At 32.7% G+C, this 20,776-nt stretch overlaps 1 protein-coding gene across 2 annotated transcripts; it reads left to right on the top strand.

The window, feature by feature from the left end:
* Positions 1–290: 290 nt before the first annotated feature.
* Positions 291–19,606, top strand: LOC140434082 (PR domain zinc finger protein 10-like). 2 transcript variants are annotated; one of them, XM_072522107.1, is made up of 12 exons: positions 291–332; positions 586–745; positions 2,199–2,616; positions 2,958–3,269; positions 3,428–3,523; positions 3,703–3,882; positions 4,799–4,929; positions 5,135–5,469; positions 5,527–5,779; positions 10,463–11,051; positions 11,536–12,162; positions 16,254–19,606. In XM_072522107.1, the coding sequence occupies exons 2-12, from the start codon at positions 620–622 to the stop codon at positions 16,271–16,273; spliced, it is 3,087 nt and encodes a 1,028-aa protein (XP_072378208.1). In that variant the 5' UTR covers positions 291–332; positions 586–619; the 3' UTR covers positions 16,274–19,606. The 2 variants fall into 2 exon arrangements, with proteins under 2 accessions (XP_072378208.1, XP_072378209.1); XM_072522108.1 differs by lacking the exon at positions 291–332 and having other exon boundaries at positions 346–745.
* The last annotated feature ends 1,170 nt before the right edge of the window (positions 19,607–20,776 follow it).

Raw genomic sequence — 20,776 nt, 5'->3', positions numbered from 1 at the left:
CTATTGTTCGACGTTTCGATTTCCATTCCGGATTGTTTAAAAAAAATTGTGCGAAAAATGTATAACCAATGTTAATAGTTATTTGTAATGTATAATTTTATTTTTAAAATAGATAAAAGTATTAATTAATATAATATCAACAATAATTGAGTTATATTTCTACAAGTCCAGTTAATTTTGTTATAAAATTTTTGTATTTTATAACTTGAACTATTATTGTTATTTTTGACTGACCTCTATGTGCAAGTGGTAGAACTAACGGATAAAAGTCACATCTGACAAATGACAATATTGACAGAACGAAGAGATTGAATATGGAGGCGATTTAATAGGTAAGAAAGGTGTAAATAAATTTGTTGTTTTTACGTATGTCATTTTTAAAACGTATTTGCATAGCAAAAAAATTTAACGATAGTAAAAAACAATCTAAAAAATTAAATATTATTTGTTTAGCAACTGTTGTTGAAAAAGTTATTATTTCCCCCAAATACACTTTTTCCAATTTCATTATTTCATTGTTTAATGATCGAACAGTTTGCTGTGTTTCTAAAAATAAACTTATTACTTTAGTATGATCGTTTTTAGATATGTTTTGTTATTAATAAGAAACTAGGCCAATATGGATACAATAATAGAAGAGCCCCAAAATGAAAGGGCCCAAATTCAAGACATTGGCATTGTGGATGCCTCTGATTGGAGTACACAGTCTGAGCAAATTATTAATCCTACTCTTCTGTATATTGCGGTAAGTGTTTGTAATTTATAATATATTCATTTTGTTTAAGCCAAATGTGGATTTATCTTATATGTTTAAAATGTCCATCTATCTGTTCTTTACATATGTATACCATTATTCACATGTAATTTTTATATTACTTCTCTTTTGTACTCATTAAATCTAAAATCATAAAATGAAAAGGTTTATCTGTCCACTGTACACAGTACATTAGACAATAAAAGGGACAAAACGAAGGACGGTGATTGATACTGTAAATTTTGAGTTTTATCAATGTCAAAATTATACAGTACTTGTTTAAAATTAGTTGTCTCACTCATTTTGGTGCCTTGAACCATTGAAGTTGGATTTTTTTTCTAAAAGAATTAAAATATGGTGAGCTAAGTTCAGTTTTGGCTCTAAAATATGCACTAACCAGTTAATTTGTTTCAAATTGCTTTTATCATAATATTATTTCTTAATCTCAGGAACACAGTAAATGTGAAAACAATTTGAAGTTTGATTAATATATTTTTGTTGTTTGTCACATTTTTTCTCAAAATGTTGTCATTTAAATGCTCCAATAATGCTACAATTTGCTACTAATGCTTCTTTCATTTTAAAAGTCATTGATAAAAACTATATCACATATCCCAAAATACTGAAAACGAAATTTTGTCAACTTAATTTTGTGTCTGTGATCACTTTGAATGTCTTTCATCTATTGCTGTCTGTCCAGCCAGCTGATTACCCATTTGACTTTGGAGTGAAGTTATGCATCCATGTTTCATCCATTGTTATGTATCAACATAAAATCGAGTACTGATTGCACATATACAGTTGAATATCACACTCCAAATTTGTAATTTTTAGAGTGATTATGTTTCTGATCTAATTGAGAAAACATAGCACAAATGTTGAATACATATTTCTTATAGACACAAATTCATTCAAAATGGTGTATGTACTATTGTCTAATATTTTAAACTTCTTTGCCATCTCACACAACTTCACACTAGAATAATTTTCTGAAATTTCAAGGCAACTGTCGAATTTAAGTGACCAGAATGGTGAACGGCTGATCTTAATGTGATTGATTACTTTTGACAGCTTTCATCTGATGCTGAGTCCAGTCTCTGATGATTATGATTATGCTGGTTTGACTTTGGAGTGAAATTGTGGATTTGCCTTTCATTGTTGCTTATCAGGGCAAAAGTGTTATTATCATATTTTCAAATATATCTTTTGATATTGCCTGCTATAACCAAAGAACACATATAAAAATATTCAACATAACATCAGAAAACATAACAATTGAACAAGGTGTGAGGCAAGAATGCATCATCTATGGAGTCACATTTAATAATTTACAATATATGGATTATGGTGGATTTTGTGAACTTATGAATGATTATGTTTTTTTGGGATAACTATCGAATTTTGCAGTTACTCTTGATTATTATATCAAAATTCTTTATTACAGGTTGAATATGTCAAGGACTACAAAGCAGATGATCCAAATGGAGTCATTACATCTCAAGCTGAAGTATTTTCCGATTTTGACTCTCATGTTAGCCCCCTTGACCCAAATATGAGCTCTGTTGCAGATTACAGTTCTGTTTTTAACGAGTCTTCAGCAGATTATAACCCTGTTGTAATACACCAACTGATTACTCAAGATGGCACTGTACAAAATGAGCAATATATCAGTAGCATAAACCCTTCTCTTGACGCCATATCTACTGTGCTCTGCAATAATAATATTAGAGAAGTTAATAGTGAATTTTTACATATGGTCAATCAAGACGATGCTGATATTGTTAATACTGCTAATGCTGATTCTATGTTGGTTCCAAAACGGGAACAAAAAGTTGAGCTTTTGATAACAGATGAGACTACAGGTATGTATTATATTTTATATTTATTATATTATTTTATGATAGAAGGGAATGTCATTTACAAAATAAATCAGTGTGTTTTTCCTCAAATTTCATTTTCATATAAACTGATATGAGGGATCTTCATAACTATGTTGTTAAAATCACACTAGACTTTAGATATTAAAGTAGATTGTACATTATTAGTCAACAAGATAAATATTGTGTTTATATTGGACTAAACCACAATTGATTGTAATTAGAATCACAATGGATAGTGTTATAAATTGGACATAACCTCAACTTTGGCGGGTATACACTCACAACAAAATTCTTTTACCATATCTCTAAATTCGCTTTTACAGGGATCTCATATAGTGTCGACGCACAAGAATTACTAGTAGAACCCTGCCTTCAAGATGACCAAAGACTATTAGAAGCCCTTGCACCGGATCCCATCCTGGAATCAGATCTTCTCACTTTAGATGACAGAACTTTAAAGTCAGAGCTAAACGATGACATAGATATGTGCCCTAGTGAAATGGCAACTGTAAATGCTGAAGCTGTAAATAATTACATCAATAATTTATCCGAAGCCGAACTTGGCAAAACTAATGCTATAAATTCATTCAAAATGACGACCAGATCGAAATATCTAGATCCGGAGGAGCAGTTATGTGAGTATTTTGGTCTTAGTTTTAATAAATATTACATTAATGTATATTATGGTTCTTTTCAAAAAAGTCTCTGAAAAGAACTATATCAAATTTATTACATAAACGTATATTAAATAAAAATTGAACTATAAGTTTATTTTTTCCTTTTTTTGTTGTAGTATCGTGTGTGTACAGTATTACAGATAAGCCTGTATTGACGAGAGCTAGGGCTTCACTTCCAGAATCGTATTTGACCCTAACTAAAGTTGATAAAGGTAAGTACACTCGAGAATAAAATTATTATTTAATACTTTCTTATATTACATGTCTTTGATATTCACAGAACTTAAAACGACGAAATCGTTTGAGGTTATGTGAATTCCTGTGGCCTGTGGTTTCCCCACATAAAAATTCGAGTTTTTTATCCTTACTTGTTTTTGTGCAAATATTTCAGAGGATGCAGTTTTTGCGAAAAAGACCATTCCAAAGAGAACCCAATTCGGGCCGCTAGAAGGGGTCCTTATTCCGGTAACAAGTGACGATGCTGTGCTTTTAAAAAATTCGGAAGAAAACAATTTGATGTATCTTGTGAAAACAGATAACACCTTCTGTAGGGTTGATGCTGCAGACGAGAGTAAGTAGATTTTCTATGTACAGTTTAGTTTGTTTTGTATTGATTAGGATTACATTTGTTTTCTAAAATTTTATTGTTAAACTTTCATGGTTTACTGCCTAAATAATCCAGAAGAATTATTCAAAAACTGTTCCACATTTATAGAAATTAGGAATAGGTTGTCATATGAAAAATTCGATTGATTTATAGAAAAAGTAATTAAAATATTTATTTCACAGCTCAGTATATCAAAAATATTAAATGAGCTTATAGCGACACATCTATAAACCTTTCGTACAAAATGGAAACTAAATTCTCAACAGTTTCTGGAAGATTCCAAAATTTATTTCTGTGTGAAAGAAAATATTTCAGCATATTTTCTGTCATCTAAAAGAGATGTTGCTACAAAGTGATACCAATCTTGTTAAATGAGAAGTTGAAAAGTGGAAAATGCTGAAAAGGAAATGCAAAACTACACTAAAATGTTTGTTTACAAAAAACTGTACGAAAAGTCTTATTAATTCACATTGCTTACTTCTAAAAGGATACAGCAATAACCAGTGAATACTATCCAGCTCTATTAGACTACTTCAATGCTGATTTGAGGAAAATACTCCCTGGTTTGTCTCGCAAACACTTTCTTTCCATTGTATTGGCAAAATTACAACAATTGAGATACAAATCGACCGACCATCCACCGTAATCGCCAGATTTAACCTCCCGTGGCTATTTCCTATTATCAAACTTAAAAAATGTCTCCGAGGACACTGTTTTGTAACTAATTATGGAATCTTCAGTATATTTTAAGAAGATCGAGCTACTTCGGATATGATAAAAGCATATTTTCAAATATATTTAGTGAAAACTTGGGAACTTGAAAAGGAAAATAACAAAACTCTTGCACTTCTTACTTAGGCTAATTTTTTTCTTCTTGTAGACACTTCAAATTGGATGATGTTTGTCAGAAAGGCAACAACGTATGAAGAACAAAATTTAGTGATAACACAAGAAGACAACGGTATTTATTTCACCACAACAACCGTTATCATGCCAAAACAAGAGTTGAGGGTAAGTTTTTATCTTGTTGCAGTCAATATTTTCGAAAATAAATTAAATTCTTACTAAGCTAGTTGTTTGCTTGTTAATAATTGTTCTTTTTGTAATATTTATACCATTAATTCTTTGTTTTTGTACCATTGGTGTAAAAATTTTCTAAATGTCTTCCAATGTTGTTCCATATTCAACCATTTTTTATTATGTGTATATCTTTCAGGTATGGTACAGCAAGGTATATGCAGAATTCTACGATCTACCAAGGCTACAACCGAAACAAGACTTCTGTTGGCCATGCTATGAATGTAGCCTCATATTCAATTCCTCCAATGAGCTGCAGAAACATCTCGACACGCACGATAAGGAAAAAGACGAAAACGTCAAACCGAAAAAGAAGAAACTGTTTTTCTTCAAGAAGTTTCATAACGAAGCCGTCGAATGTCAAATCTGCTACGAGACCTTTTTCCAATGCAATCACAACTTTTTGAAACAACATATCCTCCATAAGCATCAGCTGGCTAAAGGAACCGTCGAAGAATGTTTCATTGCGATTACGTATGTACTCATCTCTTCTTTAACAGACAACATTAATCAATCTTCTTTCCCTTTTAGTATTTACAAATGCAATACATGTACCGCCAGCTTTAAGTCGGAAAGTTTGTTAAAAATTCACAGCTTTAAGCACGATCCTGACACCTCGGAGGAACAAATGAACCACGTATGTCCTGACTGTCAAAAGAAGTTTCCTACCCAACGTCAATTGGTGTTGCACGTGATGCAACACGCCGTCGTCAGTGCCACGCAACCGAAGAAGAACAAATGTACAATTTGTTATAAGATTTTTTCGCACCCGGATCGTCTACTGGTGAGTATATCTTTCTTTATTCATTTGGTTTCTTGAAAACGGTTTTTTAAATGTTTTTGTATAAATGTTTTTTAAATAAATTCTTATGATTTCGTCACACAAGGTCCATATTTGATTTTCCAGAAGGTTTATTTGACTTCTAAACTGCTCTGTGTTTATAATATTTCTCAGCGGACTTACGTGATGAGTTTTTCAATTATAATAACTGGGTTTGGTGATCACTTAAACCCCCATCCACTATATAAAGCTTAGCATCAGAATTTAAGGTGTTGGTCACTATATAATCAATACAAGTAATGTGGCACGTAGCTCTCGTAGGAACAGTTTTATTCAATATTATAATTATTATTATATTGGAAGTGATTGTTTGTCTTTGGCACAATAGACAACTATACTATCGAACGAGTGGATGCCTTTACATATCTCGGCACAGAAATCAATCAGAATAACTCCGTAAGTAGCGAAATTAATGCACGTATTTCCAGCGGGAATCGTACATACTATGCTAATAAAAGATTGATGACATCGAAATTATTAGACAAAAGAACCAAAATGACTATCTACAGAACACTGATTAGACCCGTAGTAACCTATGGATGTGAAACTTGGGTAATGACGAAAAAAGATGAAGCCCAACTCAGGACATTCGAGAGAAAAATACCGAGGAAAGTATATGGCCCGTTACAAGAGGAAGATGGCACATGGAGAATCAGGAGAAATGACGAGGTTAATGAGTTAAATGAAGGTTATGACATTGTAAGATTTGTGAAAAGTCAAAGACTGTCATGGCTGGGACATGTGCAGAGACAAAACGATGCAAAAACAACAAAGAAAATGTTACAATGGAAGCCCATAGGAAGGCGAAAAAAAGGAAGGCCCAGAACGAGATGGTTAGATGACGTGGAAGACGACCTGAAAACAATGAACATAAGACAATGGAGAAGAAGGGCACAAGAGAGATATGAATGGAAGGACATAGCCAGACAGGCAAAGACCCATCCAGGGTTATGATGCCAAAAGAAGAAGAAGAAGAAGATTGTTTGACTTCTTAATTTTTGTGGTTAACTCTCTTGGATCAGGTCTATATTAAAGTTGCCAAATATCCAGCTTGCTATTGATTTGTTCATAATCATGTTTAAAGATATATCCACTACTCAGCAAAGATCATTGTGATGATCTGTATACAGACCTCATGGTTTCACCATACTCCTCCCACTATCAAATGCCTATCAATCTGTAAGAAAAGTATTGAACATTTTTATATCTATCTATAGACTTCAGAATAATTAACACAGTCTTTAATGAATATCCCTACACCTCCATCTTCCTTGTCTCTACACACACACTCTCCAGTATATTCTGTAACCATTGAACGACCCATCAGAAACAGTGAGTGCCAATGGGTAACAATATAACTATCTCCGAAAGTTGGGAGCCAATGTAGAACAAAACTCTCAACTTTCTTTGTGAGCCAATTGTTAGGCCTCGTCTACCTCAGTGTCTCAGTACACATATTATCTTAGCAGTAAATGTGATAAATGAGCTTGGTTAGGACAAATAAACCAAGAATTAACTAATCATATTTATTATACAAGGTGGTCCAGAATTATGTACATTAATTTCTAGAGCTCATAGTATGTCCAAAAATAAGGGTACTTCTTTATGTACACTTTTTTATAAAACTGAATAATAAGGGAGATACAACCCTTTAAAGGGTTGAATTGAAATTCTTATTTTTTCAAATATCTTCCAAACGGTTTTGAATACGGAGCTCATATTTTGGGAATGATTATAAGACATTAGGATAATTAATTTCATGTCACCACCTACCACATCCTATATTAATACAGGGTAGTTTTGGAGGGTAAGTGGGGGTTATTGCGTCACATGTTTTTTAATTTTTACATATTTTAAAAAAATATTTTAAAAATTGTTTCCTTAGACTTTTCTACGCAAAAAAGGTGCTCTTGTAATATTTCGATAGATATCACCGTTTTCGATTTATTTAAACTCGAAGGTATACATGTATTTTATTGTAATCGTTACATTTCTTAATATTCATCAAGTATGCTTTGGAATTGACACTTGTGTTAGCAATAATATTACAAATTAATGGAAAACTTAATTAATACTTAATATTTAATTAATGGCGAAAATAATATTTCACAACAACTGTTCAAAATGTCCTCCATTTTGTTGAATACATAATCTAATTCTTTTATTTAGCGAACGCATTAATCCATTTAATGTTACTGGATCGTTTTGTAAATCGGTAAATACTTGTTCAATTTTGTCTCTTAACTCATTTACTGTATTAATTGGAGTGTTATACACTTTTGATTTCAAATAACTCCATACTGTAAAGTCCATTGGATTAAGATCACAACTACGAGCAGGCCAATGAATCGGTGCATCCGCACCCCAGCCTATCCACCTATCAGGGAAATGTTCATGTAACCACCTTCTACAAATTCTTGTGTAATGTGGTGTAGCACCATCATGCATGAAAAACATGTTTCTTTGTATTTATAATGGAATATCTTCCAAAATATCATGTAAAATATTGTCTAGAAAATTGTAATACATGTTACCATTTAAATTTCCGGGAAAGATGTGGTATCCTATGAAACTATTTCCTAAAGTAGGTACCCAAACGTTTATCTTGAACGTGTGTTGGAAGTGAGTTTCCATTGTAGCCCTTGGATTTTCTTCAGCCCAGAAGTGCATATTTCTAGAATTGAACATACCTTGTCTTGTAAATGTGGCCTCGTCTGTAAACAGAATGTTGCTTAAAAAATTTGGTGCAGTTTGAACTTTATTTTGCAATACTTCACAAAAATCAACTCTAAGTGGCATATCGTCAGGTAACAATTCCTGCACTTGTCGATAGTGGTAAGGATGTTATTGCTCTTCATGCAGAACTCTTAAAACACTTTGATGGGAAATATTCGTTCTTAATCCTAACCTGCGTGTACTTATTGTGGGGTCATTTATTACAGCATCCAATATTTGCTGTTCAATGCGAACATTTCTTGCTTCTCTACGACGACCAGCATCTGTATTCCTTCTTTGAAGACAACCGGTTTCTCTCAGTCGTCGTTCAGTACTTACAAAAGTCCTGGCATTGGGAATATTTCTGTTCGGATACTTTTCTCTGTAGCGTCTTACAGCGGCAGCAGCATTTCCCGAACATTCCCCTAATACTAAAAGTATGTCTATCATCTCAGAATTTGAATAGTGTGCCATATTGCGGGCAAACAAATTTAAAAATATAGCAAAAGAGACGTGTTAAACAAATTTCACTGTCGAGTACAATAAAAGTGTAGATAAAATAATTTAATTGTTATTAAACGTCACTGACAATTCATAGACTAGTTGAGATTAAAGTGTTGTTGCTAACACAAGTGTCCATTCCAAAGCATACTTGATGAATATTAAGAAATGTAACGATTACAATAAAATACATGTATACCTTCGTGTTTAAATAAATCGAAAACGGTGATATCTATCGAAATATTACAAGAGCACCTTTTTTGCGTAGAAAAGTCTAAGGAAACAATTTTTAAAATATTTTTTTAAAATATGTAAAAATTAAAAAACATGTGATGCAATAACCCCCACTTACCCTCCAAAACTACCCTGTATTAATATAGGATGTAGTAGGTGGTGACATGAAATTAATTATCCTAATGTCTTATAACCACTCCCAAAATATGAACTCCGTATTCAAAACCGTTTGGAAGATATTTGAAAAAATAAGAATTTCAATTCACCCCTTTAAAGGGTTGTATCTCCCTTATTATTCAGTTTTATAAAAAAGTGTACATAAAGAAGTACCCTTATTTTTGGACGTACTATGAGCTCTAGAAATTAATGTACATAATTCTGGACCACCTTGTACATAAAAAATAAAAAAAAAGAAATTTTAATATTAAATTAAAGTTAACAGAGCAAATCTTGCCTACAGCTTTACATACAAAGATTTTTAAATGATACTTATGGCATCTGATGTTGTCTTCAAGTTTCTGGACAGGATTGCACAATGCAGTGGTTAGTTGCTGATGTAGCTGAATCTAGATACTTCCATGTTTCTATCTTCAGGTGGCCATTGGGTTCTGAATAGCAACTGCAGTTATTATTGCATGGTCGACTATGTGCTGTGAAATTCTTCTCCCAAAAGGGTGGACAAAGATTAGACCAAAAAAAAACAGAGAAGAATTAATAATTGCTATGCGATTGCCGCGTTCAAGTCCCTCAATCACCTCGCTCACAACATTAAATACCGCGTTCGATAGTAGAACGAGCACTTCTGAATCCATATTGTGAGTTGCTAAAGTAATTTTTTGCCGTTAAAATATTTTCTTATACATAAATTGCAACTCCGCCTTGTTTCTTTTTTACCCTACATAAGAAATTAGCTAATGAAAAGCCGGGGATGCTAATTAAGTTTAAATTTTCTTTACTTTGCCAGTGCTCCGAAAAACATATGACGTCATGTCGTGTGGCGCAATTTGTCATTGGTTAGTAGTTAGTCTGTAACCAATGACAAGCTGCGATGATACGACACACCTACGGATCACGTGTCTGAATCGGTTTACTTCGAGCTTATCTTGAAATTGGACGAAGAAATTGTTTCTGAACATAAGAATATTGTTTCTAAAACGTTCCCATTTGTGCTTCCAGAGACATATGGTAGTCCACGGCTCGGACGAGAACAAGCCACTACAATGCAAGATCTGCAGCAAACGGTTCCTGAACAATTCGGCTCTATCGTGCCACCTTAAAACGCACAGTGTCGGCAAAAAAGTATTCGAATGCCCGATCTGCAAAGAACGTTTTGACCACGTACTAAAACTAAAACTGCACGTGCCCAGCCACTGCCACAACAACACGTTCACTTGTCCACACTGCAAGAAGGTCTTCAAAAAATACAGCATCGTCAGAAAGCACATCAGAGCCTTCCACTGCGACATAACGCACGATTGTCCCGATTGCGGTAAGCGGTTTCCCTCCTTGGACAAGTTGAAGGTGCATTTACTCAGACATTCCGATCACAAAGAGTTTCTTTGTGCCAATTGTGGCAAACAATTTAAAAGAAAGGACAAGCTACAGGAGCATTGCAAGAGGATCCATTCCGAGGAGAGAGAAAATACGATTCCGATGATAAAGCACGCTAAAAAGATCAAGAAGTTTATGCCGAGGGTCGAACCCACTGATTTTCACAGGTTTATATATAAATGTCACAGCTGCATGGTGGGATTCAAGAGAAGAGGTGAGTAAACTAGTTTTTAAGGCTATTGTATTGGTCATTTTTGTGTTGTGAATTTAGTTTTAGTTTTGAAGTCCGTAACAAATTGTATTATCTCTTTTATTTGTATTATTTTTGAAGCAAGTTTATCGTTTCCAAAAATGTTCAAATATGCCCCGGTCACTAACATAAACAGACTACTATTATAAGAATTGTCTTCTACAGAAGACACTGTTCTGAACTGGTGTCAGTCATCTCCGTCTTTAAACAAACTTTTGTCAACAAATTATCTTTTAAAACATTCTGGGATCCCCGAAAATATGTACATTGGTCCTTCAAGCCGGATACAATCTGCATTTTCCTCATCCTGTAGTCATTAACAAGTATTTTCTCCGGTAGCTTTTACACGTACCATCTGAGCACTCTGTATTTTGCAAACATTTATCAACTACGATCGCAGTAATCAAATTGTTTAAACGAATGGTATGTGAATGTATCAATGTTTTAGGTATGTTGGTCAATCATTTAGCGAAAAAACACCCCGACATTCCTCCCGATTCGGTACCAGAGTTGAATCTACCAATTTTACAAACCACGCGGGATTACTATTGCCAATACTGCGACAAGGTCTACAAGAGCAGCTCCAAAAGAAAGGCGCACATCCTAAAGAACCACCCAGGTGCCGCTTTGCCGATGAGCAACAGAAAACGAGGCGCTTCCCTTCAAGAAGTGGCCGGTCTTCCCAACCCGACTTTCTCCCAGACCGTGGGCAGCATCACCACCAGGCCGCAGAACTGCATGTGGTGCCACAAACAATATGCTAGCAAGGCCAAACTATTGCAGCACCAGAGAAAGAAACACCGCGATCTGTTGGGTAACGAAGTGCAGTGTAAGGAGGAAGAAGTCCCAGTTGTTGCCGATAGCGTCGAACAGAAAAAGGACAGTAATGACGACGTAGCCGAGTTCGAGAAAGTTGTAGAAAATATGATCAGCGGCGAGTTGGTGGATTACAGCTTGGAGGAAGGGACTCAGTATTGTCATTTGGCGATTAATGAGGCTGAGAGTTTTATTGAGGCTAGTGAATTGGAAAATCCGAATTCTCAGTTGTATCGACTTCTGACGACTGCGAATAATGGTAAGTTCTTCTTTTTCTGTCACTTATTCTTTCAGTCATATAATTAGCGATAATTGGTATACGAAAAGTTATGGTCATTATTAGTATTAACAAATAAAGGAGGTATTGATGGAGAGAATAAATGCAAAGTAACAATAACTAGAAACTCAACAGGACTCAACTGTTTAAAATAACCATTTTTGGTATATAAACGCAGTTTTTTTCATAAATCGTTCCAAAAGATCACTACAAATGGTTTTTTAACTATGCGCGAGTTGTAAAATGTGAACTTAATTTTTTCTTAAACAAAATATGAAAGAAATTGAAAAAATTCGATATTTTTCCTGTTTTTCGCATATTTAGTTCAAAAGATATTGGTCTTAAAAGTCTAAAAAAATTTTAATTAAATTTTACATAAGATAATGCTATACCTAAAGGACCTATAAATTTTACTAATACGATTATGCAAATGCGATATTTGATTTTTTTATCTTGCGAAACCTCGATTAAAAAAAAAAAACATCAAAATTGGTTGAATAGAAGCAGAGATGATTGAAATTTTTAAGCGCGACGCCATTTTGAACGCGTTAAATCAATTTCGATTTAGACGCGACGCGATTTTGAACGCATAGAATCAATTTTGATTCAGCCGCTCTCTCACTTACCCCACCACTATATCCCGTCAACTTTTTGACGGATGGACTACTTTTAATTGACATTTCAATCATCTTTTTGTTCTTCTTAGGGTTCAAACGTTGGCGATCATTCTGGATATGATGGCTTTGTTGATTGCTATATGGAATAGCTGTGTTGAGGTCTTTATATACCATGCTCTCAGGTTAGCAAGTCAGGATATTCTTCTTCGGCCCTTTTTCCTTCAATTTTACCTTGCAAAATGCATTGGAGTACCTCATATCTGCCTTGATTTCTCATTATATGTCCCAAGCCCTGCAGCTTACGGCTCTTCACGATGTTGACCAAATCCGCGGTTGTGTTTATCCTCCGTAGTACTTTTTCATTGGTGACTTCTGTCCATGGTATCTTCAGGATCTTTCTGTATAACCATAGCTCAAAAACCTGAAGTTTTGATAGAGTTTCCGCATTCAATGTCCACGTTTCTACTCCGTACAGAAGCACTGAGTACACGTAACATTTAAGGAGCCTTATTTTTGTTTCTAGGGTGAGCTCATAGCTCTTGAACACAGAGCACATAGTCAAAAATGCACTTTAAGCCTTTCCGATTCGACATTAATCTCTTGGATATTGTCCCATGACTCGTTGATTATAGTTCCCATGTAGTTGTACTGTGAGACACGTTCAAATCTCATTTGGTTCACATACAGATTTGCTCCATGCAAATGAAGTTATGTTTTCCTTGCTGATGATCATTAGCTTGGTTTTGATTGTGTGTTTATATTAAGTACATATATGTTCTACTTGTTTCCCTTATTTTGTTCATTAAATTTTGCAGCTCTTCTATGGTATTGGAAGACACTATTGTATCATCTGCATACCGCAGGTTATTGAGCTTGACTCCATTTATTGAGATGCCTTCATCAATATCTTTTAGAGCCTCTTCAAAAATGTGCTCCGAGTGCAGATTGAATATCAGTAGTGAAACTATGCATCCCTGTCTCACTCCCCTTAAGATTTTGACCTGATCTGTATATTCTCCATCTATTCGGAGCACCGCTGATTGATTCCGATACAGGTTAGCTATCATTTTTAGGTCTCTTCCGTCAATCCCTGCCCTTTTCAGCACTTCCATCATTTGTTCATGCCTGACTATCGACTTTTATCAACTTTTAGTGATCTGTAAGTAATGTCAATTTGTACCCAATTAGTGCTTTGTATAGTTAAGGTTTCTATTTAAAAAACAGACCTGAGAACTCCATACACTTTTACTGTAAATCGCAGTCAACTTTGACCGATCATAACTCCGGAAGTTATTTTTTTTTCTTTTGAAGCGTCTTTCAAAGCACTTTAAATACCCATTTTGAAAATTAAAATCGATCAACAATTCATGAAGTTATTCAAATTGTTTATAAGCCTAAAATTTAAATTTTTTTTTAAAAGATTCCCTAGGCTCTCCTAGGTGATTGATTGTACAATTTTTCAAAATGGGTTTAAAAGCTTGAATGCTCTTCTATATGTAAAACAAATTAAAGTATTAAGTTTTAGTTTTTGACCCGTATAATTTTGAATATTATTTATTATTCTTTTTATGTAGATTGCAAATTTTGCAAAAACTATTGAATCAATGTTAGTGAAATTTTGTGATGATTAAACATATTAAAAAAAAAAGTTTTCTTTCTCTGAACATGAAGGTGCTAAATTTGATTTTAGTATGGGAAATAAACTCGCAAAAAAACCTTTTGTTTTTTTTTGTTTGTTTTTTAGTATTTTATCAATAATAATAATTTTTAAGGTTTGACGCTAGAATTATCTTATATAAAATTCAATTACAAAACGTTTATGTCTGATACAAAATTGCTCTTTAGATGTATATGAAAAAAATAGGAAAAATATCGAATTTTTTTCATATTATTTTGTTTAATAAAAAGTTAAGCCCACATTTTACAACTCACGCAAAAGCAGTGCAAAAAACAGGGAGGATATGATGGGACAGATGTCTAGAAGAAATAAAAAAGGTCTTTTAGATGGAACATAAACACTTTATAATACAAAAAGTGGAAGATACTGAAGGATGAAGATTAAATGAAGCAGACTAGAGTAAGAGGGAGAGAGAGAAGATGAGGTGGATGGAGAACGAAAGGGGGAAGGATCGACAGCGAAGATTGTGTGCTGTAGAGACGATTTATGAATATAGCAAGAATGGAGATAAATACCCAAGACGGTGAGAATGACAGAGAAACACAGAGAGAAATAGGGAGTATATAAACTGAAAAAAAAAGGAGAAGAGAAGGAAAAATCGCTGCAAATAATAGAGGACAATATGAATGGCCAGATGTCTAGAGAAAAAGAAAGAAGAATGTCTATTACATGTATCATATAAATTTTATACGAAAAAATGTTGAGAAAACGGAGAGATGAAGATGAAAAGAGGAAGACTAAAGATGTAGAGGGAAGGAAAGGGTGCAGCAAGTAAAGGTGGAGGAATATAAATGAGGATGGAGGGAGGTAGCTTAGGTGGAGAGAACGAGGGAGGGACAGGATAAGGGGAGGATAAAAAATAAAAAGGAGAGAAGAGAAAACAACTGCATAAGGGGGGAATGTGGATTTCACGAATGTATGAAAGTTAGAAGTGTTCAAGGGGTACATATAGATGGAAAAACAGAGATTGGGGGGAATATGAATGGACAGATGTTAAGAGCGGAAGAAAGAAGAAGGCCTGTTACATGTATCATATAATTTTAGAACACAGAAAGTTAAGGAGAATGGGATATGAAGAGAAAAAGAGACAAAGTAAAAATTAGCAGAGTGAGACAAGTTGAGAGTGTCGATATAAATTGAAAAAAAAAAACTTACAATGAAGTAAAATTTGAGGTTAAAATTTTAATAAAAATTTTATACCGTTTTACAAATATTGTAAGATTTTTTATTGACTGAAAAAGCGCAGACGCTTAGTGAAAAAGAAAACAAAAGGTTCTATTACATGGATCATGGACATTTTAGACCACAAACACTTAAGGAAAGGGAGTGATCAAGATGAAATAATGATTATGAAAGTGAGAAAGATTGATGAGGGAATAGAATAGTGTAAAAGTAAAAGTGGATATAAAGTGAAAAAGAGGGGGAGGAAGGTTTGTTATATGGAGCATTTACATTTTAAAACATAAAAAACAGTTTTATAAACATTTGGAAGTTCGAAAAACGAAGAGATATGAAACAGATATGTTAATTAGTGAAGATGGAGATGAATAAACCAAATACTAAAAATGGAATGAGAATGAAGGAAACAAAGACAACATTTTTCTAGCCCACATTGTAAGACAACTGATCCACCATCCACAGCTGCATAACAGTCCCAATAATTCCTTTCCTCTATAGAAATATTTCCTTTTCCATCGCTTTCTTTCACTATAGATCAATTTTAGCATTTACAATGAATGTTTAGTGTAGTACATTCGTTAACCTTTTGTATTTTTTAGGAATGTTACCACCTCGTTGAAGGGTTCGTAGAGTTCATTTGTCTGGATATTACTGTCACTCAACCGAGTGTTTCGCTGTCTATTCGAGAGACTTTGTAATTGCCGTGGGATGAAACCTGTACGTTCATTAAGCAGAAATAATTGAGAGCAGATTGAACATAGCACAGATAGCAAAAAGAGAGAGATATATATTGTTAACTATTGGTATTTGAAAAATTTTATAGTTGGTCAATTTTTCCTTATAAACTTATTCGTGACGACGATTAAGCTGTATTTACTTGAAATAAGTGAATAATATTTGAAGAACACACGATGTTGAATTAGTTTCTACAAGTAGGTGGGTAGCTGAAACAAAACTTCTAGTCTGATTTTTAGTATAGTTGCATTTTCGAAGATTTAAAAATGTTTTGATTCCTCGTTTCGTATTGCTTATTGACTTCTTCACACCACTAGCTGAACTGTGACCGTAGACCAGTAGTTCAAATGCACAAATTTCAAAAATGTCTAGAAGCAAATCCTCAAAAGTGCCTTCCTGTATCTTTATAGTGACTGCAAACTACTTTGGTGTAATATCTAAATAAATAAGTTGATTTTTTCAAATTTTTTGGTGTTTTTAAGTAATAATGATCCGTGTATATTGATGTAATAATTTTTAAAAATTTGTGCTGTAAAAAAACAACATTTTGAACTGTTAACGGTGTTGGACATGTTTATATCAATCGTACCAACAAATACATTCCTAAAAACGCTTATTAAATAATAATTTAGGGATTTAAAAAATATATTAATGTATTTTTCAAACATTTATTAAATCTTCATTGTGTATTGAAAGAAACCTATTTACATGCATACTATGGAATCACTATGCCAATATTATCAACAAGTAGACCTCTAAAGTGCTTAATGTATGATAATTTAGGCGTTTTTTAAAGAAATTTTACTTACTTTTAACTTGTATTGATCTGTGATTAAGTATTTACAGTTGCCTACCTGTAGGCGTTCCATGAAATATTCTTACCAACTTTTTAAACAAATAAAACCATAAGAATGGAATAGACGTTTTTAAAAAAATATTGACTTATTTTTATGACTTTTGTTATAAGTATTTATAATTGCCTATCTATAGGCGTTCCATGGAAGTTTGTTACCAACAAATACAGCCCTAGCTGTAACGTTTTTTTTTTAACATTAATTTAATATTGTTCAGAAGCTATTTTCTACTAAATAATAAAAAAGTTTTAACAGCATTATCAACAAATAAAGCCCTGTATGATAAATTTGACGTTGTCAAACATATTGATTTATCTTTGAGTTTTCTTGATCTATCCAGTATTTAGAGTTGCCTATCTATATCCATTCCAGGGAAGCTTCTTACGAACTTCATCAACAAATAGGGCTCATGGAATTTAGGCGTTTTTAAAGAAATGTTTACTTACTTTTGAACTATTGACCTATGATCGAGCATTTACATTTGTCTGTCTGTCTTCATGCCAACTTTAGGAACAACTAGAGCTTTAAAATGCTTTCTGTATCATAATTTAGGTCCTTTTAAAGAAATCTCTACTTTGTTGATTTTACATCGTTTACAGTTACCTATATGTAGGCGCGTCAAAAAACTTGATACTATTTAACAATAAGTAACATGCTTTTTTGAAAAAATATCGACTACCTATATTTTTCTTAAAGATATGCTTTTAGTTCAAATGTAACAACAGAGTTGGTGGTTCCCAGTTATGAAATATAAGCCTGAATTGAAGATCCATTAGTTGTATGCCTTATTAGTTTGAGTTGAGAGTTGATCTTCTCATCACTGAAAATTGGCCATTATTGATGTTACTTGATGCTACAATTACAATGTTAACGAAGAATTTACTAGTTTTTGTGTGGATTGGGTAATATCTTTTCATCAAAAGTAGAAGAAAAACATATTTTTATAAAAGAGAAGCAGTAGTTCAAATGTGACGACAGATTTGGTGATTCCCATTGGAGAAATATAAGCATAAACTGAAATAACAATGGAATTTTACCAACCAATAGTTATTTCCTATAAGTTTTTCTACTTCTGAAGTATTTGTGGGGAAGAATTCAGTTACTTCCTATAATTTGCTTTATTTACCACTTTGTCTGAATGTATTTGGATTAATTTGTTGGGGTATACCATAATAGTTGGTCATTTATAACTTTTATCACTTGATTTATTTTAATTGACCCCTAAGATCTGCGAAGATATGTTAGATACACTTTTACGGAGCATTTTAATACATGGTTGATAAATTTTAGTAGCAATTGGAATTCTATCAAAAATTTTCTTGTACAGTCAAAAATAAAACATCGTTTGCAAGAATTTACCAACTGTTTAAAAATTTTTGTAGTATACTGTTATTATTTTGACTTCTTGGTATTTATGGGAAATTCCAATCACTTATTCTTCACTTAACCTAACCGAATGAATTGTTGACATCATGTAATACAGTTTCTGTTGAAAATCATCTGAATCTAAACATTTCAGAAGATATGCAGATACTTATTAAAACTATTCTATTCCTGTGGTTTTTTATTGTAAAATTTATAGTAATTTTGGATAATAGCAATACATATCTGCCACTTTATTGTGATTTACAATAGCTTTGAAAGAACTTAATAAGCAATATGAATTGTGTCTGTAAAATTGTACTATTTTTTGTTTATAATATAATTTGGCAATTATATTACTTGCAAATAAATATACATTTTCTGCTACTGATAATTGGTGTTATTTTTTTCCTAAATCCTTTCATCATTTACAGCTATTGGGTACTTCCTTATAAACCTGTTGCTAATTAACCAATTTTGACTTATTATTTTTACACAGAATTCCCTAATGCCCAACAAGTACAGGATTTGAGTGATTTTACAACAGTGCATTATAAGAAAAGGGGAAGAACCAGAATTATGAAGAAGAATATTAAACAAAAATCAAGAACAATTCTCTGACACGAATGTTATTGTAAAAGAACTCCCGACTGAGGAAAACCATAACATAATAAGTGTTTTATGTTTGGGATTAGCGAAAAATATAAAGATCAAATCTACCAACAATCTATTCAGTCCAAAGGAATTTGTTTCAACTTCCACAACTATCAAGGAAACAAAAGGATTTTTTGAATGCCTTCTCAGACAATAAAGGAATTAATTTTGACAATATAGGGCACAAAAATAACAAATAGTATTGTCCGTGTGGTAGGTGATAAACTGGATACTAGTATATCCAAATCTAATATCAGTAATAAATTGTCTATTATTTTATACATCATATGTTGTACGCAATAAAGTTGAGGAACCGGAAGTGCTTCTTAGCGAAAATGATTGACCAGATCTTGTGCTTTTAACTGAGCACTGCTTATATCCTCTAAAATCTAGAAACATGTATTAACAATTACTTCTTAATACCTAATTTTTGCAGATCTGAAAGCATCCATGGAGGAACATATAAATTCAATTTTGTTGACTAAAATAAATTTAACCACCTCTGCATTGAATCTGAATTCTCTATTACTTTCAGTAAGAAGCTTAATACTTTTCTCATTGTTGTGTACAGATTCCCTAAATCTATTATTTCATAGATTGGAATCCTTGCTTGAAAAAATTCCACAAATCTAAATCTGTAATATTTGATAATTTTTACATTTCTCACTATAGTCATAAACGTTATCAGCCACAGAATACATAGTTAAATTATGGAATATAAGTTCCAACTAGTTTACATAGAAAAATTCTTCACTAAAAAAATCATCTTAGATTAAATTATCAGAAAATGATTTCTAAAAAATAATTACATATTTTGAAGATATTAATTAGGTACCTTCTTATATTTCTTTATCTCTTGTGTCATAATCACAACATTAAATTAATCTTAATTAAATTTTTCTATACATCATCAAAAATTACTATAACAAATTTAGCTGTAATTTCATATCCTTCAATTTTATTCTTAGATAATTTTAAAAATCAGCTGATGTGTGTCCATGACAAGACAAATGCTGCATACTAATGATTAATGACTTTGAAATGTAATGTTTGACGTTTAATCTGTCAAACATAACTCTTAAATGCCGAACGAGTCCGAGGACATAAAAATGTGACTCCCTGTGTTGCCAGTTTACAATTCCTGAGAAATTAGTATTTTAGACACATTTTTAAATGAGATATTTTAATATGGCTAATATGCAGTAGGTAAAACACAAGACAATTTATAAGTATATTTAGAGAACATACAATATTAAGTTTAAAGATAGTTTTAAGAACAATTTCTTTATTGCTGTTAAGTCCTTAGAAGTTTTAAATAGCAAACGTCACAATAAAAATTTTGTTCATTTTAAACTATTTGTTAAAACTTTTAGCTGTTAAGTGTCTATGAAGAAAAAGACTCCAAGAAGTTGATATTTAACATTTTTATTTTAATAAAGATTGCTTTATATCAGCCTAATGTTTAATAAAGTACAATATTATGGTTGTTTGTAGACTTGGCAACACAGAAGCTGTCA

This window comes from Diabrotica undecimpunctata, chromosome 2 (assembly GCF_040954645.1).
Source record: "Diabrotica undecimpunctata isolate CICGRU chromosome 2, icDiaUnde3, whole genome shotgun sequence".
Lineage (NCBI taxonomy): Eukaryota > Metazoa > Arthropoda > Insecta > Coleoptera > Chrysomelidae > Diabrotica > Diabrotica undecimpunctata.
Note: the sequence above shows the minus strand (reverse complement) of the source record. Positions and strands in the feature narration are given on the sequence as shown.